At 35.4% G+C, this 27445-nt stretch overlaps 1 protein-coding gene across 1 annotated transcript in view; it reads right to left on the bottom strand.

Moving 5' to 3' along the window:
• LOC138700314 (ATP-binding cassette sub-family C member 10) overlaps positions 1 to 27445 on the bottom strand; it is a 56119-nt gene that overhangs the window by 12727 nt on the left and 15947 nt on the right. Inside the window, exons 9-23 of the mRNA XM_069826858.1 lie at positions 24206 to 24354; positions 22681 to 22800; positions 19334 to 19543; positions 17016 to 17133; positions 14656 to 14749; positions 14374 to 14512; positions 12589 to 12778; positions 10065 to 10366; positions 9443 to 9676; positions 6186 to 6318; positions 5881 to 6091; positions 5271 to 5440; positions 3437 to 3659; positions 2324 to 2515; positions 1826 to 2069 (exon numbers count right to left, since the gene is read on the bottom strand). Of these exons, the coding sequence (XP_069682959.1) occupies positions 1826 to 2069; positions 2324 to 2515; positions 3437 to 3659; positions 5271 to 5440; positions 5881 to 6091; positions 6186 to 6318; positions 9443 to 9676; positions 10065 to 10366; positions 12589 to 12778; positions 14374 to 14512; positions 14656 to 14749; positions 17016 to 17133; positions 19334 to 19543; positions 22681 to 22800; positions 24206 to 24354 (2729 nt within the window). The remainder of the gene's footprint in view (positions 1 to 1825; positions 2070 to 2323; positions 2516 to 3436; positions 3660 to 5270; positions 5441 to 5880; positions 6092 to 6185; positions 6319 to 9442; positions 9677 to 10064; positions 10367 to 12588; positions 12779 to 14373; positions 14513 to 14655; positions 14750 to 17015; positions 17134 to 19333; positions 19544 to 22680; positions 22801 to 24205; positions 24355 to 27445) is intronic.

Here is a 27445-nt window from a genome sequence, read left to right as displayed (position 1 = left end):
AAAATACACAGAAATCTTAATTCAAAATACTGTATTAATCATAAAATAAAAATACCTCAGTTTGGAAGCAGATTTTCAAATATCCTTCCTTCCACTTCAATGCATTTGGCAGCACGGATATGTCAATGGCGCATATAGTGTTCCGTACCTTGGCATAGTTGTCCCTGATGAGTGTGCACAATACGGGCAGACTTATCTTCCCCTTCCCTCTACACTTCAAGTCACACTGCAACCCTCTGTTTAGTTTACGTTCCAATGTTTGTATTATGATGCAAGGAACTTCAAAGCCTGATTCACAATATGACGTTTGAATTTTTACGAATAACTTTCAAACTAATGATAATCAGACCCATGTTCATATGATATTTTATGTTCAAAATGGCCTAGAGAACTGATTCCTGAAGTGTGGGTCGTTAGTCGTGAATCACCCTATATATAATGTAAGCTTAGTCGTGAATCACCCTGTATAAATATAAGCTTAGTCGTAAATCACCCTGTATATAATATAAGCTTAGTCGTGAATCACTCTGTATATAATATAAGCTTAGTCGTGAATAACCCTGTATATAATATAAGCTTAGTCATGAATAACCCTGTATATAATATAAGCTTAGTCGTGAATCACCCTGTATATAAGCTTAGTCGTGAATAACCCTGTATATAATATAAGCTTAGTCGTGAATAACCCTGTATATAATATAAGCTTAGTCGTCAATCACCCTGTATATAATATAAGCTTAGTCGTCAATCACCCTGTATATAAGCTTAGTCGTGAATCACCCTGTATATAATACAAGCTTAGTCGTGAATCACTCTGTATATAATATAAGCTTAGTCGTGAATCACCCTGTATATAAGCTTAGTCGTGAATAACCCTGTATATAATATAAGCTTAGTCGTCAATCACCCTGTATATAATATAAGCTTAGTCGTCAATCACCCTGTATATAAGCTTAGTCGTGAATCACCCTGTATATAATACAAGCTTAGTCGTGAATCACTCTGTATATAATATAAGCTTAGTCGTGAATCACCCTGTATATAATATAAGCTTAGTCGTGAATCACCCTGTATATAAATAAGCTTAGTCGTGAATAACCCTGTATATAATACAAGCTTAGTCGTGAATCACTCTGTATATAATATAAGCTTAGTCGTGAATCACCCTGTATATAATATAAGCTTAGTCGTGAATAACCCTGTATATAATATATGCTTAGTCGTCAATCACCCTGTATATAATATAAGCTTAGTCGTCAATCACCCTGTATATAAGCTTAGTCGTGAATCACCCTGTATATAATACAAGCTTAGTCGTGAATCACTCTGTATATAAGCTATTTTTGACTTCTTGTACACTCTTGGATATCTAATATTTCTCACACTGTTCTGTTTCTCCTACAAATTTTAGGACTCTGAAAATGTCTTCAGGGTTTTCCCATTAATGTTAGATAATCTATTTCAATTTTTTTTTACAATTCCTGCTTCCAACATGAGGGACTTTTGCAGAGACGTAGATATGTCTGCATGCTGCAGTCTCGAAGACTTGCCCAATGAGCAACAAACTTCATGAAATACAAAATAATGGCTGATACATTTTTCCTCCAGTCCTTTTCTTCATGGACAGAGCTCTTTAATTACTGGAAATCTATGATAAAGGACATCCTAGCTTTACTTACTTTCAAAATGAAGTAACATTGTGAATCTTTATTGTTCACAACTAAGTTTGAACCCCACGAACCTCTGATCCAATGGCAAACATGGTAGATGCTTGCTTGGAAAGAGGACATCACAGGACTGCAAACATGTATATTATTATTTGTACCTTCGCATTATGAAGCACAGCTCTGACTAGACAAAGCAGCTGACGCTGTCCCACAGAGAGGTTGTGTCCACCATGCCCTACTTGTGCCCCCAGACCCCCCAGTCTGTTGACAGCAGTCGCCAAATGGCAGCGCTGTAGAGCTCCTGTGAGTTCTGTATCACGGTATTCACCCAAGGGATCGATGTTCTCTCTTACAGTACCACAGAAGAGAAACGGTTCCTGAGGAATAATAGCAATCCGAGATCTGAAATAAAATTACACACAACAGTGACATCATCAATTACAAGGCTTTTAGAATTTTCTCAAAATTGTTTTTTCCAATTATTAAAACATGGTAAGATTACATTTACTTTCATCACAAGCAGGTAAGTAAAAATGTTAACAACAGTGGCGGTGATTGCCGGTTTTATTAGTGCTATTACACAACAGACGTGTAGCTTGGACTTTTATCATTGCTGGTGATGAATAAAATAAATGTTTCAAAGGTTGGAAACATACCGTAAACTTGTGAGTCCTATATGAGCTATATTGACCGTATCTATCAGAATTTCACCTCCATTGAGCTCCACAAGTCTGAACAGAGCCATAAATAGTGAGCTCTTGCCAGCACCTGTTCGACCAACGACACCAATTTTCTCCGCAGGACGTGTTGTGAAACTCAGCTCTTTTAATGAAGGTGCCAAATGTTCTCTGAAAAAACAAAACAAAAAGTTATTGACATTAAGCAATTTTATAAAACATTCATGAAACTTGGACAACAAAACTAAAGAATAATATGATTTACAGCATGAGAAATATCTCTGAAGACAGAGAAATATACTTAGATCATGAATGAAAATTAACGCTTCCAGGATGATACATCCATCAGACAATTTGTCCGCTATCTCATGTCCTCAGCTATTTTGCCCAAGGAAATTAGTCCAGCAAACATTTCGTCCACCAAAAAATTTGTCCATTAACATTTCGACCAAGAATTATTGTGTCCATAATTTTTTCCCAATTTTTCTTTGTCCACTAGTTTCTGTGCCAATTAAATATTTTGTCTTTTAGAATTGGAATATATCAGTCCCCTAACTGCCCATTGTGCAACTCAAACCAAAAAATTGATTCGGAACACCTCAAAATCTGTGCTTCAGTGGCTGACCATGACAATATCTTTCAAAAATATTGGAATGCAAGAGGTCAAATGACTTTATTGTCAAATGCCTGGCATTACAAAACAACAACAACAACAATATTTTGTCTTCGAATATTTTGGTCATTTTTGGGTAACAAGTATTTCCAATATGCAATTTAAAAAAAAGGGTTGCTATGGAAATGTATTTAATTATTTTGCAGCATAATGATGTTCATTTCTTTGAAAATATGTAGTTCATTGGTTCGGTATTAAATTTTGAAGTGAAAACATTTAAAATGGCTTATATGATTCTTCGAAATCCTGTCGTTGAACAGCATCAATGATACCAAAAGAAGAGCTGAGATTCTGGAACTTCTCAAGAATGCAGAGTTACAACTCATATGATCAGTAGCACAGAAAGCCCAAAAGACTGATGGGTGAGAGACAAGAGTCAAAGGGGACTTTCCACCACCACTATATTAGATAGCACTCACCTGTACTTAAGAACAACACTGTTGAAGGTGACGACACCCTGACTAGGCCAGGCATACGGAGGGGCGATTATCTCGCGAGATTTCTCAGACTGCACCTGATCAATGTACTGACACACTCTTTCCACTGCGATCATCTCCCTTTCTGTCTCAGTAAACGCATTTACTACACCACTTAATAAGCCAGTCACTGCAAGAGCATAGGATATTGCCAATCCAATCAAACCTAAAAGAAAGTACAAGTAGTTAAAAGTCTTCATTTTCTTCTCAGACACTTATTACAATAACTATTACAATTTTACTACGTCACACTACTTTTGACCAATAAAACGGTACGAAAGGACGTCTTTCAACCAATCATGGCTGCTTATCGCACAATTTTATCACATCCCTAGCATTTGTTTAATTTTATTGCGTCCCTAACATTTGTTTATTTTTATCACTACCCTAGCATTTGTTTCTTTGTTTGCCAACATTTCAAACTACACTGGTCTGGACATCAAAAAACAGAAAATTACAAACCACTCCAGTCGATGCACAGCAGTTTCAAATATGACTCGCATTGGCATTCAAGAACAAGAATTAATAAAGATCACTGATCATATATGAAGAGCACCATTCGGAAATCCTGAATAAGTTGAGGGATACACCATGTACATCAACGAGTTCACTTCTTTTACGCACACGTCCAATATAACATCAACTGAACCACCAACCATTAAAACATTCAAATTTAAAAATAATACTTTCAATAATTGTTTCTTTTAAAATTATTCAAGTTTATTTTTTATTTCATCATCGTTAATTAAAACGTTTCTTGTTTATTTCATCATCCCTAATTAAAACTTTTCTAACACTTGTTTATATTATTTAGGTTATGTTATAGCTTCTGCTATATGATATTATGAATAGTCACGTATCAGAGATTGTTTAATACTAAGATTTATTGAAAATCATCTGTCAAGTGACGTTGATTACTGGGATCCAGATGATTGAAGTGGAATGCAAATGTTTTAACAAAAATGAAACTGAATCAACAAAGCCTTCTTGACTAGTAACCGTCCACAGAGTTCAATGAAGATTCCATAGTTGGCACAAATGATAACAAGAAAACATAATCATAACACACTACTGCCATCTAGCATAATGTTGAGATGGTAGAGTAATACATTTGAAGACAGTTGTATTTTCGTAAGTCAATTAATATTTTATTGTATTGGAGTACTTCGTTACTTCTAATCTTTATATACTTTCTTCTAATCGTGTAACAGTGAATTAAATCCCACTCGAGTTTTGATTTTCTCTAGATAAATCTCTAGTGAGATTACTGTTGGTAATGAACATAGAAATGGTGGATGAGAGAGCGTGGACAAATGGAGGACAAGACTAGGAAGAAAGCCTTGATAAAAAACTTGTTTTTTTTTTTTTTTTTTTAATCTTTTATAGTTTAAATCAGTTAGGGCAGAAAAGCCAGATGAGTCATGTAAGGCAAAAAAATTTGAGTAAATCCTTGACATTGAAGGAAAACTAAGTAAAGTCAACAGAAAGAAGGGAGTAACAAAATATGCCAATTTACAGGATTGTTTAGCAGATCTAGTTGATATATATTTTACATGTATGAACAAATGTAACTTCTGTAAGAGAAAAAAGGAAAATATTACGTAGCAACCCAGTCTCGTGAAAACAGTGCAGAAAGAGAAAAGCTTCGTTTGATGTGCCCTACTTGGAGGGCAAGGGCGGTCAGAAATAGTAGGAAACACGATCATCATTAGACAACATCACTGCGAAGTCCTTACTTCAAAATTGTAATTATATTCTGTAAATAACTTAGATATACCTGGATCTGCTACGTTGAACTGGTGCTGTAACACTGATATCACACCAATTCCAGTCACCATGGCAACTCCAATTAGCTGAAGTCTCAAACCCAACCACTGTCCTGCTGCTTGGCTTGCATATTGACATTTCTGATTTGCTTCCACATTTTCTTCATTCTCTCTTTTAAATCTAAATAAATACAATTTATACTTAGTTATTGGTTAAAACCATAAATGCAAGTCTTACATTATGATTGTATAAGTTAACTTTTCATATTGGTACATCAACAATTTTTATAAAGAAAACAGTAACAATAATAATGCATATAACTGAAAAATGATAACTGATTAACTTTGTAACTTATCTACTGTGTTAATATAAGGAATATTTCTTTACTTCCTCATTAGCAGTATACTAACAGTAAGTACAATGTTAATTATAGACTAAATAAAATTTCATTTTCATTAAAAATATTCCGTCATGCAATAGCTTTATTATACACATAAAATGCCTTAGTAGGGATGAGGAAATGTCTAATTAAGAAATAAGCAGCAGGTATTTTTGAATAATACTTCACAAAGTTTAATTCTATCTAGGAAAACAGCGCCAGAGTAGTAAATATATCTTACCTTGGAACAGCTCGGAAAGATCTGATAGTGGACAAACCCAGCAACGTTTCATTGAAGTGGCTGTAGACTGGAGAGAGGGTGACACTGGAAAGTCTTTTGAGTTCCCGAGAAGTCAGTCGATAAAGATCTTGAAGCCAATGATAAACAGGAACCAATGGTGCAAGGACAAGAACCAACCATGGAAGTCCATAAATTGTTATTATTACAGTGCCTAAAAGAATGAAAAGATGTACACAAAATCTTTATACAACAGAAGCAATAAAAGTAGCTTAATTATTATATTATATACATGGGTGTAATATTACCTATTAGTCCAAAGAATTGTGCCAGAAGAATATTCATAATGAATGGTAATGTGTCGTCTACTGTGTATGTGTCTGATGAAAACCTGTTAAGAATACGACCTAATGGAGACACATCGAAAAATGTTACAGTAGCCTGTAAACAAGAAGAAAAAATACATAAATGTGCATTCATTGTAATATTTAACTCCAATCACATCTATTGGTTGGACTCTGGGTATAATCAGCTAAGACCTTCCTAGATTCTGCTAGTTGGCAGCACTGGATTCCATTTCTGAGGTAGTAGCACCCATAAAGGAGAATTCATTACTCTCCATGATAGGATAAATATAAGGACTAACAGATGAATTTTCGCGTCATTCCTAGTGAGATAACATTAGACACCATTAAGGCTCATTCACAATGAAAATTAAACATAACGTAAGCATTAACTTAACATTACAGTAAAATCAAGAAGTCATACCATCATTCATGATGGGAACATAAGCATAACCGCAAACATACTTGGTAACCATGGAAACATAACAACAACGCCATTTCCTCATATTCTGTCGTATACTTCAGAATATGAGGAAATGGCGTTGTTGTTATGTTTCCATGGTTACCAAGTATGTTTGCAGTTATGTTTCCATGGTTACCAAGTATGTTTGCGGTTATGTTTATGTTCCCATCGTGAATGATGGTATGACTAATTGATTTTACCGTAACGTTTATATTCTTAAGTTAATGCTTGCATTATGTTTAATTTTCATTGTGAATGAGCCTTTAGGGGGACAGCTCATAAAGATATTTGCCTTGAAAGTTGGAACTTGAGTGGACAACACAAAGACCATTCTGAGAATTTTGTTTACAACATTAATTGATCGAATGTCGTAAGATCCTTTTAAACGTCACAAATTTAGTTTGTTTCCTTCCTGCAGAAAACTGTATATTGTAAGCAATACAGGGTGAAGTTAAATGCAAACAAGACGAAGACCATGGTCATCGAAAGAAAAATAAAGAAGGTAAACGTGCGAATTCTAAATGAGCAAGTGGACATCTTCAGATACTTGAGGTGTACTATGAGCTGCTGCCAGGAAGTGAAAAGGAGGATAGCAATGGCAAAGGAAGCTTTCAATAGAAAAAGGAGCATCTTCTGCGAACTTATGGAAAAAGAGCTAAGGAAGATATTAGTGAAGTGCTTTGTGTGAATTGTGGCATTAAATAGGGCAGAAACACGGACATTACGACAAAGTGAAGAGAAGCGAATAGAAGCATTTGAAATGTGGATATGGAGAAGGATGGAATGTGTGAAGTGGACAGACAGAATAAGAAATGAAGTTGTGTTAGAAAGAGTGGGTGAAGAAAGAATGATGCTGAAACTGATCAGGAAGAGGAAAAGAAATTGGCTGGGTCACTGGCTGAGAAGAAACTGAGTACTGAAGGATGTAGTGGAAGGAATGGTGAACGGGAGAAAAGTTCGTGGAAGAAGAAGATATCAGATGATAGACAACATTAAGATGTATGGGTCATATGAGGAAACAAAGAGGAAGGCAGAAAACAGGAAAGAATGAATAATTCTAGGATTGCAATGAAAGACCTGCCCTCGGGCAGAAAAATATGACTGAATAAATGAATGAATGAATTAATTAATGAAACATAAAATAATTTTATTCTGAATGAATTCATTTACATAGTAAGAAAATTATCAAAAGATCTTCCAAAGACTAACTAAGTCGATCTTCAGCCTGAAAAGAACGGTCTTGAGAATTTTTAAGAAGTATATTTAGAAAGTCGGTACTATTTTCGAATATTTCTGCTGCCATCTACGGCCATGATTTCTTGCATGTGCTCTGACATGTCTCACTCCTTGATAAATCAGAACAGGAAGAATAAATACTCTGAAATGTACTCCAGGAATGGATTCATTAAATCTCAGAAGTTATCATTGTTTGGTGTCTATTGTATTGTATTGTATTTATTAACATTCCATGGTATTCATACATGCTTACAGCTAGAATATGGAACAAGTCAAAAAAACTTAATACTATTATAAAGTCTTAATTTATAGTCACAGTCTAGATGAAACATATACAGACGAGATTTACAATATAGTCTACTAGTACAACACAAAGTTTTAGTATCAATTTCATGAAGCGTTATTGAATTCACCTACAGAATAGAAGGCGTGAGAAATTAGGTACTTCTTTAATTTTGCCCTAAATAATTTTATGTTTCGAGTTTCATTTTTTATATCGATAGGGAGGCTATAAAAAATTTTTACTGCCATATAACGCATTCCTTTTTGATAGCACGATAGACTTGCTGATGGAGTATGAAAGTAATTTTTTTGACGTGTATTTATGCTATGAACTGTTGAATTATTTACAAAGTTTTCACGATTACATATGAGGAAGATTATTAATGAAAAGACATACTGACAAGCCATGGACATTATATGTAGTTTTTTTAAAGTAGTCCTACACGATTCCCTAGATTTGGCACCTACTATTATTGTAATTACTCTTTTTTGTAATAGAAATATACTGTTACTATCTGTGGAATTTCCCCAGAATATTATTCCAAAACGCATTACCGAGTGGAAGTATGCAAAGTATATTGTTTTTAAGGTATTGATATTTACTATATTTTGCATAGATCTAATAGCAAAACAAGCTGAATTTAGTTTGGGGGTAATTTCTTTAATATGATTTTTCCAGTTTAACACATTATCGATTTTTAAGCCAAGAAATTTGGTTGTTGTTGTTTCTAATAGGGATCTATTGTTAATTATTGCGCTAGAAATTTGCGAGGTTGAATTTAGACAGGATTTAAATTGAATTATGTTAGTTTTGTTACAATTTAATACCAATTTATTAACTGAGAACCAGTCACATATTTTGAAGACAATTTCCTCTGTTGAAGATTGGAATGTGTTGGAGTTATTGGCTGTAATTACTATACTTGTGTCATCTGCAAATAATATGGGGTGACCTACATCTTTTATTGGGGGGGGGGGCAAGATCATTTATAAACAATAGAAAAAGTAGGGGACCTAATATTGATCCTTGAGGAATTCCATTATTAATAGTTCCCCATGTCGAGGCAGATTTCATAGTCTATCTTAAGTGAAAAGCAGGAAACAATTAACTGATTAAGGAACTGTGGTAATTTTACTCTAGTTTTATTCTAGTGCTATTTCTATGAGTTTACTTTAGTTTTTGTTTTTCAGAAATGCATACGTCAATTGCCCAAGAATTTGTATTAATATACAAACATACCTTGATTATAGTTTTCAAGACTTGCTTATGCATATTTGTAGCAGCGTGGATTCCTCCATATGCAAACAGGAAAGCTCTAAAGAGCGTGAATACTGAATTGAGACCAGCGAAAACTCCGTATACTGTCAAGTAGTAAGAAATATGACTGTCATCACTAGTGTTTGAAAATGTTTCGTATATGAAAACAGAAGTGTTGGTTTCATTGTGTGGAATTGGTGATCCACCATGACTGACCTGAAACAGATGGAAAAAATTGCAGCTTTCTTCATATACAAAGAATTAAACGACTAAACAAAAGAAAAAGTAGACTACATTAATAACATTCAAGTTTAAAAAATGCATGCAAACATGTACAAGAAATTAACGAGATGTGCGTTACAAACATAAAATTAAAATTATAAATAATTGTAACAGATAGACATCACAACAGTGGATTCACCTTATTCTCAGTGTGTTGTGTTACTCTTCATATTTTTTTACTATTGACACAATACACATATATTTACATATTTCATACATTTTTAGTCCATATAAATCCATTCCCTGCTGATAAGCATTACAAAATATCCTGCAATACAGACAGAAGCCAGAGGATCTTTAATATAACACATTCTTCACTTACCCAGTAACTGAGCCACCAATCTGTTAGGTTTCTAGAGGACTGCATGAGAAACATAGAGAGCAAGATGGTTGCAGCAAGGAGGTACCCGACTGCCTTCAAATATGACGTGTACACACTCAGCTGTACAGTTCCGACTTCCCGCAACTCTTCTTCCAAAATACTGTCACCACTTAAGGAATCTAAATCACCATCACTTCTTGTTCTTCTGGAGTTTTCTTTATGACTAGAACTCGGCTCACCCACGTCAAATTCAGAAGGTGAAAGATAATCATCATAATCAGATAGGACATCCGTAGGTTTACCTGAACATAAAATTAAGAAAAAATGTTAAAGAAGCAACAACAAATTACAATTACAAAGGGAATATCTGTTTGACGAGATGTAAATAAAGGTAAAGGTAAAGGTATCCCCGTAACATGCCATGAAGGTACTTGGGGGGCATGGAGGTAGAGCCCGTGGTGCCGACCACACCACCTCATTCTAGTGCCGAGGTCATGGAAAGCATGGGACGAGATGTAAATAATGCAAGTAAATGACTGCTTCATTTTGACATGCTTATTGCATTCCACAAACGTATTGTGCTTAATTTACAATTCATGTTGGGAACTGTTCATGTTGCAAGTAAACATCCAAGCCCACAACTACATGCGGTTCTATTGCTCTGTACTTTATTCCATTAGACTGATTACGGGCAAAAAACACATCCCATATATGATGATTAGACTCGCATGATGTCGTACGAGAGCATTGAACATTTATCAATAACTCCACTCGCTTCATGAAATTAGTTATACACGCTTCCATGACTCCACATTTAATAATAAAGGGTGCTATTCATAGACATTTCGCAGCATGCGCTACGAGCGTACTAAGCTAGCCCCGGCTATCCACTGGTTACTAGTACAGAATTCAAATCATATCCTATCGCTAACACTGGTTTATAAATACGAAAAACGCTGATCATCCACCGAAAGCCCACGCTAAAATGTCTATGAATACGACCCATAAGGTTTTAATTTTTAGTATTTTTATTGATTTTATTGTGATCATCACCTTATTGGCAACAATATATTTGAGATATCCATACAAGGGGATCTACTTTATATAACTATGTAAATTCACATTGTTTTAAATTAAATTTGTTTTTAACATTTTGATAGGACATTTAATGTTGGTATGGATAATATTGTCACCATGTCATATTTTATTCTAGTCATGGCAAATGTAAAACTTCTTTGTAATTGATTTTTGATGATACTTCTATCTTGTACCTGAAGATGCCCCACTAGGGGCGAAAATGTTAGTATCAAGATAAAATAGGATGTAATACATCATTAGTTTTCTTTCATATGTTGTTGTTTTCTAATGCCAGGCGTTTGACAATAAAGTCATTTGACCTCTTGCACTCCAATATTTTTCAAAGATATTATCATGGTCAGCCACTGAAGCACAGATTTTGAGGTGTTCCGAATCCATTTCTTGGTTTGAGTTGCACAATGGACAGTTAGGGGACTGATATATTCCAATTGTATGCAGGTGTTTGGCCAAACAATCATGGCCTGTTGCCAATCTAAATGCAGCTACAGACGATTTTCGTGGTAAATCGGGAATTAACTGTGGATTTTGATGCAGAGAGTTCCATTTTTTCCCTTGAGATTGTGTTATCAAATTTTGTTTGTTGAAGTCTAAGTATGTAGATTTAATAAATCTCTTCACAGAGTAATACGTAGATTTAGTAACAGGTCTGTAAGTAGCAGTGCTGCCCTTCTTTGCTAAAGCATCCGCATTCTCGTTTCCCAGGATTCCACAATGGAATGGTATCCATTGGAATACAATTCTTTTATTGAGTGATATTAATTGAGAGAGCATTTTAGTTATTTCTGCTGTTTGAGATGAAGGTGTGTGTTTAGAGACTATTGATAGAATAGCTGCTTTGGAGTCTGACAATATAACTGCATTCTTAAATTTATTGATGTGGCATAGAAGATTCCTGAGACTTTCACTTATTGCAATGATTTCTCCATCAAAACTTGTTGTTCCATATCCAAGAGATCTATAAAGTGAGAAGAGATTTCTTTCATATGTAATTCATTGCTTAAGCCATATTGACGGAATAAATAATCAATCATATGTTGATATAAATGTATTGTGCTTACTTCAATTCTCTCTGAATGGATTATAATGGTGACAGAGAAACAGAACTGGTGCAATTTTGATGGGGAAAACATGAGTAATCAAACAGAATGAAAACCTGCACCATGCAATGTTTCTCCATCACAAATTCCACTTGAATCTGTAAAGATTTGAACTTGGGTTTCTGATATGAAAATAGACATACTAACCATTTGACTAGTGGTGTAACTTTTGTATATTCAATTATTAAAATAAATGCTAATAAACTGAATTACTGTATTTTAGTTCTTCCAGAATTTGTTGTTGTGTTAAAATCCATAACAAAGAAGCAATATAATATCTTTTCGTATAGCAATAAATATCATATAAATGTATTAAAAACAATGCTTACCCTGTTGTGTTATTTTTCCATTTTCCATGACCAGAATATTGTCAGCAGAGAGCAGATACTGGACGTGATGAGTACAGAGAATTCTGGTCTTGCTGCGTAAAATACCGTTTATACACTTGTGAAATATATGACGAGCGACATTGACGTCCACAGCTGACATGATGTCATCCAAGAAATATATATTCTTGTCCTACAATTAAAATGAAAGACAAGAGAATAATTAATTTAAAACCTGACTGCATGAACTACAGGAAGAGTAGTGAAGGGCATAGGAAAAAAAAGTGACCAAATATGAGATAGAAATAAAGTATAAAGAAACAATTATTAAAACTGTACCCCCTATATGGCCAGTGGCATTACACTAGGGGCCTTTTGCAACTGCCACTGAACTTGACAAATGAATCCAAAGGTTAAGGTCTCTCTCACAACATAGCAGTTCTCTCTCACCTTAAGCATTTCAGAAGGTCAGCAGAAGCATATTTATTTATTTATTTATTCTGGTGTAGTTAAGGCCATCAGGCCTTCTCTTCCACAATACCAGGAATACAAATACAATAATAGAAATAAACAGAAAAAAATGCACTATATAGAAAGTAAAGCTACACAAAAAATAAAGAGAGAGAGAAAAAACACCATAAACAAAGTAAAGCCACACAAAAATATACACAGGTTGCAGTCACACAAACTTTAAATGAGTGATTAAGTATCATAATTAATTGCATCCTAACTAATTAACTAACATAAACAAGAAACTTGCAATTTTAATCTAGATTAAAAAAAGAAAAACACAAATCAATACTTCTAGCAATACCTAAAAACATTAACTAAGACAAAATTTTCCAATTTAATTTTGAATTGTGATAAAATCCGGCAGTCCCTGACATCATTAGGTAACGAATTCTAGAGGCGAGGTATTTCTACAGTATAGGAAGATGAATATAAAGACGTTCTATGATGAGGGATAGAAAGAAGTGCTTGATGCCGGTTTCGAAGAGTTGTAAGAAATAACAGATAATTCGGAGTAGAAGTGTGCATGATTCTAAACAGAAGAGACAGTGAATGTATTGTTCTTCGTTCCTTCAGACGCACCCATGAAAGTAACTGGAGGGAAGGTGTTATGTGGTCAAATTTACGAGTATTGCAGATGAATCGTATGCACACATTATGAACACGTTGTAGTCTCTCAGCTAAGAGTGAACTTACATTAGTCAGTAAGGAATCACAATAATCAAAATGGGGCATTACAAGCGTCTGAATAAGATTCTTTTTTAGACTACGTGGTAGAAATTCTTTCATATGGAACAAGGAGTGAAGTTGAGAAAATATTTTTTTGCAAATGTGTGTTACTTGAGTGTTCCAATTTAGATCACTATCCATAAAAATGCCAAGATTTTTAACTGTTTCACTGTATTTAACAATAATCCCATTCAGTATTATATGTGGTATAGTACTACTATCAAGAGTGCTTCGTAGATGATTATGTCCCATTACGATTGCTTGCGATTTCTCTGGATTTAACCTTAATCCAAATTTGTGTGCCCACAGTGAAATCGAATTCAAGTCTTCGTTTATAGGTGTCATTAAGAAGGTGTCTTTTATAATATTGTCACGCAATGAAAACTATCGTCATTATCATTTTCATCATCATCAACATAATTATTATTATTTTGTTGTTATATAGTTTTGGTAGATCATTGAGAATGATGTCAGTTACATTTTGTATTCATACTTCTCAATGGTTATGAAACAAAATACATAATTACGTAGTTTTTCAGGTTTACATACCTGGTACACTGCTCGAGCTAATGCAACTCTGGCTTTCTGTCCTCCACTGAGAGTAACTCCACCTTCTCCAACCCCCACCATATCACCACCAGGCAGGGTATTGAAGTCATCAACCAGGCAACAGGCTTCGACAACAGATCTGGTGAAAAACGTACAGGATACTGCAGCATTAAACCTCCCATTTATAACAGTATACATCAATTAATTTAGACATTTACTAATTATGCATTTCTGAAAAAAATAAAATAACTTCAGACAAATACAACAAAAATATATTCTTACTTGTATCTCCCATGTTCAAATGATTTTCCAAACAAAATATTGTCTCTCAGAGTACCTCGTTGGAGCCACGGTTGTTGAGTGACATATCCATAACCTACAGAATGAAAATAAAACCCTGTAGTAGCAGCAGTAGTATCAATAACAATATACAATAAATAAGAGTAAAATCAGTGATTTTTTTTCTGGCAGAATGCGTCAGAACGGCTTTCCGGCACCTTTTTGTTGCATTTTTCATCATAGAACAGAAAAATGTGTAAATAACTATGTTTTTAACATAATTTTTCTTTGAATTCCGCTTAGATCTTGAAAGTCTTAGTTGGACGAAAAGGAGGTTGAAAACGAGAAAATCCCTGTGCACTGGATAGTAATCATCTCCCATCCACTATAAAATATTGTGACAGCTGCAACGGGGTTCGAACACGCGTCCAACAGGGCGCGCGGCACGCGAAACGCTGGTACGGGGAGCATCTGCATGCTGAAGGGCAGAGGGGGTGTATTACGTCAACGCGACGAGGGGAGGTTGTGCGCGCAACTGCTACGTGCGGAGTGAAGGGGGGACGGACCCTCCTGACTCTTCCAGAAGTCCATCCGAAGTGGAGATATCCAGATAATTCGAGAGGACACCTGTAGAAGTTTCTCGTAACTATGCTTTAGCTATAAAAAAAGAAACGCGAGCGAACTTGAGCAGTTTTCAGTTTATTCAGCCATTCAGTGAGTAAGTCAGTGAACAGAGCAAGCCAGCCAGTCTTGTGTACCGGAGTTCGACTTGAGTGTGCGTCCGCAACCGTGTCAGCATCCGAAGGCCTGAGTTCGAGTGCAGTGGACCGCAGTTGGAGGGACCTGAGTTCGAGTGCAGTGGACCGCAGTTGGAGGGACCTGAGTTCGAGTACAGTGGACTGTCTCTGAAGGTCTGTGGTTCGAGATACTGTGAACTCGAATGACTGAGCTAGAAGAACTGTGAACTGAGAACTGACAGTTCTGATTTGTAAATAGTGCTTTGTGAACATTAGTTAAAATTAACAGTCCATTGTTGTTCGTAATAGTCCAAGTAAATTGTCATTGTCGTCAGTGGAGTGCTATAACGAATACTGTGTTGGGTGAAAATCCTATTGTTGACGAGAGCGTTTAAGGTGAATTGTAGAAAGGAATTATTGTTGAGATGATAAAGTCACATTGTTGTTGTTAGTAATAAAACGTTACAATATTCTATACAGAATTTCGCCATCTTTTTCTCCAGAAAAAAACCACTGATGATGATGATGATGCAGTGAATACCATTAATAACATTTTCAAAACTTCTCTTCTTCCAAAAACATACAAGAATTAAAGCCTTATAGAACATTGGCGAGACCTGTTCTCATGTATGGAAGTGAAGCTTGGACCATACATAAATGTGATGAACACCGAATAACTGCCAATGAAATGAAGTTTTTAAGGAGAACTGCTGCCTATACTAGATTAGACAAGAAAAAAAATTCGGATATTTTGAAAGAATTAAATATTGGCCCAAGTTTAGAGAAAATGAAAAATTATAGACAGAATTGGAAATTTCATATAATCAGGATGCCTGGAACAAGGATACCACCACAGTCTACTATATACAGTCACGAAGCTTGAGTTTTGAGGGTGCTAGAAACAATAGACTGTGACGGAACTATTTTGCATTGCCTGTAATGAGGCGATATTAGCGATCCTAGTGGTGAGCAACTACCTAATGTTTGCATATTTACTATGTATTGAGCTTCGCGATTGTATATACTAGACTGTGATACCACGCCAAGCACTAAATTACCGCCCTTTAGGAACAAGATCTTTGGGCCATCTGCTGAAACGATGGAGTGAGACCATAACAGGCAACCAGCTTAATACGTGATAGGAATAATAATAATAATAATAATAATAATAATAATAATAACAACAACAACAACAATAATAATAATAATAATAATAATAATAATAACAACAACAACAACATAGTTTTTATTTATTTCATTTCTGTATTTATATTTTCCGCTTAATCTGATTCACAGCTTAGACATATATTTATGATGTTTACTTTATGCCGGAAAATATCTTATGCTGCTGATTGCAAGGTCTGTACACCCACAATGACGTCATTAAGGAGAATGTGAATTGAAAGGAGGAACCTCCATGAAACATACTATCAAAACACCTTTTTTTCTCATAAATTGGAGTTACTCATTAGGATATGAAACTGGGTCCAGTATAAAAAGATAGTGCTAGTATTTTAGCTTGTGTTACATATAGGAAAGGTTAATACTTCCTGTTTGGTTGTTAAGAATTAACTTTAATATCTCTTGTAACTGTAAATAATGGGATTTATTTTGCAAGGCACTCACCTTTATCAAGATCTGACAAAGCTATAACACCAGATTCTCTGTCCAGTTCTGCAAGCAATGCAGACAAAAGGGATGACTTGCCACTTCCAACACTGCCCATCACTCCAATGAACTGGCCCTAAAATGTATCATTACTTCAGCCTACAGGAATAAGATATTCGAGATGGGATATTTTTTATGTTGTTATTGAAAGAAGGAGATAGACTGGAGAGAAAAATAGTAAGAGATGCAAATGGAGAGAACAAGGATGAGAGAAAAATTACAATTCTTTATTTAACATTTTCTTAAGAACAGAGTTATTGAACGGCTATAAAATAATAACTTATAAAGGAGCAATTATTGACAGAGGAAACAGAAATACTGAAAAAATCTGCGTCACTGCCACTTTATACACATGTCTCGCAAGATGTGTCCAGGATCGAACACTGATTCTCAAAAGCTGCATCTACACAGTTCAATTTTCCTTCCATGCATTTACGCATGCAATCTGGGTAGAATATTGAAAGAATCAAGTTGAAAACGAACTTTCAATAAGATGTATGCAGATTTTGTATCTACATGGTGGGTGCGCCTTGTTGAAAGTCATCTTCACTACATTATATATATATATATATATATATATATATATATATATATACACAGGGTGTTTCAAAAATACGGGGCATAATTTCAGGTATGTATTTCCCACACATAGACAATCAAAATAGTTCCTTACAACATGTGTCCGTAAATGCTTTATTTCCGAGTTATGGCCTTCACAACATTGAAATTCACCGGAACGTTTTTCTTTCCGCAGGTCGTTGCCGTCAAAGGAGACATTAAGAGGGCACACTGACAGTTCATTCCGAGGCGAAGGTTACATTCAGTGTTGTGTAGGCGTTAGACTGTGCGAAATGTATTCAAATCAAGAGCTGGCAGAGATACACTTCATGTACGGTAAGCCGGACGGCAATGCTGCGCTGGCTCGTCGTTTGTACTAGGAGAGGTACCCATAGCGACAATGTCCAGATCGGAAGACATTTGTATGTCTCCATTACCGTCTGTGCGAGTATGGAAAATTTAACTCTCCTGGTTTGGGAAGGGGACGACCAAGATCTACAACTCCAGAAGTACAGGAGGAGATTCTGGAGGCTGTGAACATGACTCCTTCTATCAGCACACGAAGGGTAGCGTTGCAAGTCAATGTGCCTGATTTGGAATCCCTTCGGAATCGAATTGTGGCATGTTCTGAGGACATACGCAATACTCCTGGAGTTTGGGATCGTGTTCGCAGGTCAACGAGACATCGATGTGAGGTCTGTATTCAAGCAGGAGGTGGACATTTTGAACATCTTCTGTAATGACAACGAACAGCGGAAAGAAAAAACGTTCCAGTGAATTTCAATGTTGTGAAGGCCATAACTCGGAAATAAAGCATTTCCGGACACATGTTGTAATGAACTATTTTGATTGTCTTCATGTGGGAAATACATAAGTGAAATTATGCCCCGTATTTTTTAAACAACCTGTATATTAAATATCAACCCAATACTTCGACCTACTTGATTCGCAAAATTGTGGTCGAACACTCCATATGCACTTATATTTGCAATAATCTTTTTTTTTTTTCAAGTGGGTTATTTTACGACGCTGTATCAACATCTCAGGTTATTTAGCGTCTGAATGAAATGAAGGTGATAATGCCAGTGAAATGAGTCCAGGGTCCAGCACCGATAGTTACCCAGCATTTGCTCATATTGGGTTGAGGGAAAACCCCGGAAAAACCTCAACCAGGTAGCTTGCCCCCCCCCCCCCGGATTGAAACCCGGGCCACCTAGTTTCTTGGTCAGATGAGATAACTGTTACTCCACAGGTGTGGACACGATAATGTTTAATAAAGCTAATCGTACTTGCCGCCATTTTCAATTCAAAAGGTCCACCATCATCAAACAAAAGAATTTTTAGTTCATTCATATCCGCATAAAACAATCAGATACTTGCTACATGCTACTGTAAAACAAGTTTGGCCCAATGAAGAAATACTTACGTGGCCAATGCTTCAATACCAATGAAAAAATGTGATTGGTTGTGTGCAGATGCTATACTTCCAAAAGACTGTGTTCTATGAACCGGGTATCTTTAAACTAGTGCCACGATGGAAGAAATGTGCTGAGAGGCTTGGCTCCTATGTTGAAAAGAAGCTGAAGAATGTGATTTTATTGTGTATGATTTATTTTGTATTACCTATTCAACTTTCCATTTTTTTTTTTAATTGCTGTGCATTACTTAATAACCCACCCTTGTAAGTGCATGATGTACATAAAAAAACATCTTCCTACCTTTGTAATGGTAAAAGTAATATTTGTAAGCAAAAATTTTATGGGTGCCTGTACAGATTCACTCTCTTCGTTTTTGTTTTGAGTTTCTGTTACTTGATTTTCTTCTGCATCCAATCCATATCTAAAGGATCCATTTTTCACAAAGACAGCAAGTTCCGAATTGTCGTCAGGCATTGGAGTATAGTAATTTGCAAGATCCATGTCAGGTAGCTAAAACAAGTACAAAAATTATATGTTTCATATAAAAGAGCGGATTGATATGTACGTCAAACAATGAAGCTCAGAAAATAATTTTTGTATTATTACAATAAAAACATGGCCACTACTGTCATAGTTATCATCAATATTTTATGAACAGAAAATAAGAAACTGTTTGTAAGAGAAAATATTACAGTATTTACATTAAAATAATAGTACATTATGCAACGAGCCTATAATGATAGTAATTAAGAAGCGAGTATAGATGTTTATGAAACGAGCGCGAGTTTCATAATTTTCATACGAGCTTCTTAATTACCATTATAGGAGAGTTTCATACGACTTTTTATGCTCGACCATATTTCTAAATTGAAATTATTCAAATGTATACATTTTATTTGTATCTGACAAGATTGGAAGTGACCTTGTTCTAGGTCGTGAATTGTGAGATGTGCACAGACGCGAAAGTATTGATTTTTTCCGAGGAACAATAATGTCATTGACCTTGATGTAATCCCGTTAAACTTGATATAACCTTGATTATTGAATTCGACATTGAAAAACGAGATGACAAATTGAATTTATTTGAATATTATTTACAATTAACGCTAATTATTATAGTAACAGAACATAACCTTCTGCGACAGTATTGGATTTCCAGCCTCCGTGACTTTTCGCTAATTCTCTTTCGATTACATATCCGAGAATAATCGATACTTGCGGTTTTAAAACGGTACAAAGCTGACTTGTTATTGGCTGAACACCTGTAAGCTGAGTTGTCATTGGCTGAAAACACCTGTACTTTAATGAGTAGGTGTACTTTAATGACATGCATTAAAGGACTGCTACCAGGTGTATAATTATTACATTTCGGCAGCATGGTCGAGCATAAAATTAATTATTCAACATACATTCTTAAATTCTAAGTAATAGATATGATGGTCATTTCATAAGTCATGGCAACTGTATTATATTAGCCAATAAAGCTGCAGGAATAGAAATTCACTGTATGTGATTGAAGGTCACTGGAATGTGCTTCACAATGCTGGTACCAAATTGGGTAAACAAAGTGCATTACTCACAGCTTACACCCTTCAAAATAATCCTCCAAGGCTTCCATACATGTTTGCCAACGATGACGCAGCCGTTGAATACCATCGGCTGTGTGCGATTCATCTGTGTACCACTTCTTGTCGAAACGCTGTTAAGATGTCTTCCCTGTTTGCAAACCGCTTCCCAGGCAGCGGCTTCTTCAATTGCAGAATGAGATCAGGCGAGTAGGGAGAATGTTTCAAGATCTCCAATCTTCAAGCATGACTGCTGTTCAACTTTATTTACATCCATCTTGAAGCACAGCTTCTAGCAACCAACTTTTAAGTGTGCTGTCAACCGGCTAGAATTTGGTGATGGTATCCCATACAGTGTACAACAGGTTTTCAAACGTATATACTGAAGTAACCACATTTTCGGTGATTCATAAGATATAACATAGTTGCCATGACTTATGAAATGACCCTAGTATATGTTGAAAACAATCTTAACTCCTATTCACCCACGTTTGTAGGATTTTGTATTCGCGTTCTTTAAAACATAAATGCATAATAAACATGCAAAGTCTAAAAAGGAATACAAATGAAGTTTGCCAACTTGCCAGTTTATTCAGAAAAATATTCTATAAAAACAAGTAATTATGAAGACTGTCGACAGTCAATTACATCATGTTGATTTCTGAGAAGTCTTGTAAATTATGCAATCTTGTGGAAAGGGAGACAGCCAAATCTCGTGTACAGTCGAAATAGAATAACAGTTACTCTTCTGAGTCTAACAGAAAATGTTGAACAATTTGTTTCATCGGATTTTGTCGTTTTGTTTCAGTTTCAATTTATTAATCCTGTCTTTCATCAGTTGATGTACTAAAAGTGAAGACCTGTAGGACTGTACTTCGTAGTGTGTCTGTGTAAATTCAGCTCATTTTGCCACTCAATCAGCAGTCTCTATCACGTCTAAACAGAAAAGAATTTACTGAAAAAAACTCTCTCTCTCTCTCCCTCTCTCTCTCTCTCTCTCTCTCTCTCTGGCTCATAATTTGTTAAATAGCCCTTCTACTTCAGAAGTGTTTTTTTTTCTGAAGATTTTTTTTTTATTTTATTAGGTTATTTTACGACGCTGTATCAACATCTAGGTTATTTAGCGTCTGAATGAAATGGTGATAATGCCAGTGAAATGAGTCCGGGGTCCAGCACTGAAAGTTACCCAGCATTTGCTCGTATTGGGTTGAAGGAAAACCCCGGATAAAACCTCAACCAGGTAACTTGTCCCAACCGGGATTCGAACCTGGGCCACTTGGTTTTGCGGCCAGATGCGCTAACTGTTACTCCACAGGTGTGGATATCTTCTGAAGAAAAAGGTGGTGAAATTCTGTATGTACATTATAGCAAAGAGGGAAATGCTTGCTGTCCAGTGTATGGAAATTTTGTCGTTTTTAACCTCATTTTCGTCCAACTTTAAGGCTTACCAGGCCTAAGTGAAGTTCAAAGAAAAATGATATTAAAACATATTTTTTTTTAATTGGGTTATTTTACGACGCTGTATCAACATCTAGGTTATTTAGCGTCTGAATGAAATTAAGGTGATAATGCTGGTGAAATGAGTCCGGGGTCCAGCACCGAAAGTTACCCAGCATTTGCTCATATTTAAAACATATTAACACATCTCTTGGCTCCATGATAAAAAATACAAGAAAAAGATGTTGGAAAGCCATTCCAGCAGAAAAAAGTACTGCTTATTATTATGACTTTATATTTATGCCCAAGTTTCTTAATTTGTTTTGTTTATTGATATAGCCTGAAATATGTTGACCACCTACCAGTACTACAAATAACCATTGTAACAACTGAAATCAGTATCGTTTGTAGCTGCATTTAGATTGGCAACAGGCCATGACTGTTTGGCCAAACACCTGCATAGAATTGGAATATATCAGTCCCCTAACTGCCCATTGTGCAACTCAAACCAAGAAATGGATTCGGAGCACCTCAAAATCTGTGCTTCAGTGGCTGGCCATGATAATATCTTTGAAAAATATTGGGGTGCAAGAGATCAAATGACTTTATTAGAAAACAACAACAACTGAAATCATAAATTCTTACCTCCAACAATCTCTGCAATCTTTTAATTGACACCCAAGCTTCTGTAAGTCCATTCAATACCCAAGGGAAGGCATTTAAAGGTCCAATCAACATATTCAGTAAAGCGACACTGGTAAACACCTGGAAATGTGAATATCACAATATATGTAAACAGTAATACAGCTCTATCGAGAAAATTATGAAGAAAAGTTCAGTAGTTTATCAAATAATTTGGATAGTTAGCTGCCTTGCAATGTAAAATTCCATTTCTAAGTGACAGCACCTACAAAATTATTTTTATTACTCACTGCCTCTGAACCTTGAATCTAATGACGAGAATAGTCAATCACTCAAAACATCAAAATTATGAAATCTGTAATGTCTGTTTTATTTCATTTCTCGTCTATCTTAACTGTTGTATGTACTAAAAATTAAAAATTTGATTTTGAAGTCGTACATAGCACTCTGCATATTCAAAAATGAAAAAAAATCTCCGAATAAATGCAGTAAAATCTCGATAAGACGCCCGCTTATTTCGCTATCCCGTGTAATACGCTTTTTTTGTCCAGTCTCTGCAGATTTCATATATAACGCCTTTATAAAATATCCCGTTTGTTGCACTCAAGTCCCGCATAATACGCTGTTTTTGTGGAATATTTTCGATGTAATTTTCAGCAATGTACTGTAACAGCAATGAAACATCTTGGTCACTGAACTCACTGGTGCCATTAACCTGAAAAGTATTGGTATTCGACCCTTTACCTGCACATTTAAACCTTCATACTTCATACCTTAGTATACCCCACCTTCTTGTTACGCTCTCTTATTTGACTCCTTATCTGCGTGGTTAAAGCCTACATACAGTTACAGTATCTCACCCTCTTGCTAACCCTCTCTCTCAAACAGCATTCCTCACTCGGCCGTAATAAAATTCTGGAAATTTTTGCTGGGTAATTTGTTGTCCTTTAGTGTATTGAAGTGTCTGTGAATGTGATTACAATGAGTGTTAAACGAAAAGCCCTTTCTGTGTCGGAAAAATTGGAAATCTTACGAAAGTATGATGAGAACAGTACTCTTACTCAGAAACAACTCTCTGATGCATTAGGAATCCCATCATCAATATTAAGAACGATGATAAAAAATCGCGACTCAATCACTACAGCTGCGATGTCATTGGGAGAATGTAATCACAGGAACTGAAGTGTGGTAAACATGAGGACTTGGAGAACACGCACACGGCAAACAACTATAAATGACTTTTTTTTTTTCTTCGAAAGAATTAAGTACCGTACATATTGTAAATGTCTTTGACGTACAGTACAGTAATTACATAATGGAGTAATACTGTATTACCTTTCATGAATCATGTATTTCAATAAAGAAAAATGCTAATAGACACTGTATATAAGTCAAAATTAGTATACCCGCCTAATACACGGTGCCGGTTAATATGCGGTTTACACCCGGTCCCTTGAACAGTGTCTTATCGGGGTTTTACTGTACATAAACATCACATGTAAAACATTTTTTGGAAATATTTACTTACTGTTGCAGCTGTAAGTTTATTGCCGAGACACACGTATGTAACAAAAGTGAAGATGGAAATCAGAACAGGCGTTGTGGCCCAAAAATAAACACACAATGCATCCAGATACTTGCGGCCACGAAGGTATTTTAGTTCCAATTCACGCAAATCTGTAAAGGAAAAATATAACATCTAAAACATAACAAAATACAGGCCTCAGAAATGAGATTTCTCAGACAGGTAAAAGAATGTACACGATTAGAATACACTCGGTAAAAAAGAAAGAGAATTCAACATTCAATACAATGGCCAACACCTTCCTAGGACTTATGAATCCAAATATCTTGGAGTTATTTTCGATAGTAAGTTAACATGGAGCAACCATTTGAAATACATTTCTGAAAAAGCTCGTAAAAGATTCTCCCTTCTAAAAAGACTAGCAGGAAAGAAATGGGGATGCTCTAGGAATACTTTGAACACTACATACAAAATGTTTATACAGCCAGTGCTGACATACTGCGGAGAAATTTTAATTACTTCACCTTTCATAAACGACATAGAATATGTTCAAAACCAAGCTCTGAGACTCATTACTGGTGGAATCAAAACAACTCCAATAGATTCTATGAGATTCCTCACTAATATTAACAGCATCAAAATGACAATAGAAGAAAAAGCACTGATTCAATATGAAAAACTTATCAGATTACCAGGAAACAATTGGCATTGGTAGATTGAAAACTCAAAAAAGTTTCATATCCATTGTTCAAGAATTAAAACAGAAAATCAATATCCCGAATTTAAAAGAAAACTTACAAATTAAACCAAACCCTTTAACCCTATTGAATATAGAATATAATCTAAATTTAACAGAAGAAATACTGAAATCAGAAGTAAACACTGAAATACTGAAACAATTGTCTTTAGAGACAATTAATATTAGGTACCCTCCACAAAACTGGCTTCATTTATACACCGACGGATCCTTGATCTCCAGAGAACAAGGTGCCGGTGCAGGGGTTACGTGCTGTCTCTTCTCACTTTATAGATCTCTTGGATATGGAACAACAAGTTTTGATGGTGAAATCATTGCAATAAGTGAATGTCTTAGGAACCTTCTATGCCACATCAATAAATTTAGGAATGCGGTTATATTGTCAGACTCCAAAGCAGCTATTCTATCAATTGTCTCTAAACACACACCTTCATCTCAAACAGCACAAATAACTAAAATGCTCTCTCAATTAATATCACTCAATAAAAGAATTGTATTCCAATGGATACCATCCCATTGTGGAATCCTGGGAAACGAGAATGCGGATGCTTTAGCAAAGAAGGGCAGCACTGCTACTTACACACCTGTTACTAAATCTACGTATTACTCTGTGAAGAGATTTATTAAATCTACATACTTAGACTTCAACAAACAAAATTTGATAACTCAATCCCAAGGGAAAAAATGGAACTCTCTGCATCAAAATCCACAGTTAATTCCCGATTTACCACGAAAATCGTCTGTAGCTGCATTTAGATTGGCAACAGGCCATGATTGTTTGGCCAAACACCTGCATAGAATTGGAATATATCAGTCCCCTAACTGCCCATTGTGCAACTCAAACCAAGAAATGGATTCGGAACACCTCAAAATCTGTGCTTCAGTGGCTGGTCATGATAATATCTTTGAAAAATATTGGAGTGCAAGAGGTCAAATGACTTTATTGTCAAATGCCTGGCATTAGAAAACAACAACAACGATTAGAATACAAAAGAAATGCCTACCTAAATGCTTGCATCATTTTTCTTTGTTAAATTTATTTATACATGCTTTAACATCTGTGGTCATATCACGTGTGTATGAGATGATTAGGTACTGGTATATTAATAGGCCATTTTTATTTTTTGTCGAGTTCCTGTTTTTTTGTCACGTCTTATAGCTGGCTTGTGTTCATGTAACTCATTTTAGATTTTGATTAATGTTTTTGATATTAGTGATTGAGGCAGCGGATTTCTATGTAATTAAATATTATTTTTGCGTGTGATAAAACACAATTAACAAAGTTAAAAATTTCGAACATGAAGTTTCAAGTTTGAAACCAGAATTTTATTTCACATAAAAACACATATTTTCACAAAAAAATTATGTAAATACATATTTTCAGGAAATCTATTATAAACACATAAATCTTGGAGTTTTTTTACTAAAATAATTTTTTTGCAAGAACTTTTAAACATTTTAAAACGAAATCAATTATGCCACTCAGAAGTAAGTTATCTTTTTAAGAATTCTTGGTTGCTTCGTGTTTCTAAGCGCTGTGTGGTGTATCCGTGATCCATTTTCGTAATAGTATCGCCTCAAGTTCTGAGAACTGCTAGGCAGCATATCAGTGTTATTATTAAGAAAATAAATTAACATGGACAAGGAGGAGAGATCTTGCAACAAATAATTAGGAATGTTTATTGTTGCTGAAGATTATTTCATTCCACGCTTTATTTGTGAAACACAACAGATAAGAGCTCGGGTATGAACATTATTTAATTTAAACAAATCTCTCGCCTCTCGCTCATATCCACGAAGTAAGTATGTCTTGTTGTGATTCCCTGTTATCGGGCTTGGTCAATCGATATCCTTCAAGATATACTGAAAGATGGTTGTTTAAAAAACGATTTGGCTTTCCTATTAGCAAATCTAAGCTTTTTGTGTGACTCCATAAAAAAAACTCGAAACATCCAAAAACCTGTTGTCTGAAACAGGGAGGTGCGTGCTGTGAAAATTAAACTAGACTCGCTACCAGGTTCAGAAGTACAAGTACTAAGGGACAAATTCCAGAATGTGTTTGGGAAAAACACTGGATATAAAAAAATGTGTAAAGTTCCTCCAGTATTGGAGGATGTGCCTGTAGGTGAAATTGACGGGTGTTTGTGACATTCCTCTCTTTAAATATGCACGTCTGACGTCCTGTGATGTGGAAAGATCGTTTTCACAGTATAAGTCGTTGTTCAGAGATAATCGGCATACATTTGTGATGGAGAATTTGGAGATGATCTTTGTTGTTCACTGCAATTCTCGGCCAACTACTAGCACTCAAATGTGGTTGGTGAGTACCTAGTAACATTTTTTTTTCCAAGCTAAGTAAGGTATTTTTGTCATATTTAAAAAAAATATATTTTTTTATTTTTAGCAAATATTTTCGTACTTTTTAGCACATAAAAAATAAATATATTTAAATTTTTTAGCACATAAAAATCCGCTCGCTAGTGATG

The sequence above is a fragment of the Periplaneta americana genome, chromosome 5, assembly GCF_040183065.1.
Source record: "Periplaneta americana isolate PAMFEO1 chromosome 5, P.americana_PAMFEO1_priV1, whole genome shotgun sequence".
In the NCBI taxonomy this organism is placed as follows: Eukaryota; Metazoa; Arthropoda; class Insecta; order Blattodea; family Blattidae; genus Periplaneta; species Periplaneta americana.
Note: the sequence above shows the minus strand (reverse complement) of the source record. Positions and strands in the feature narration are given on the sequence as shown.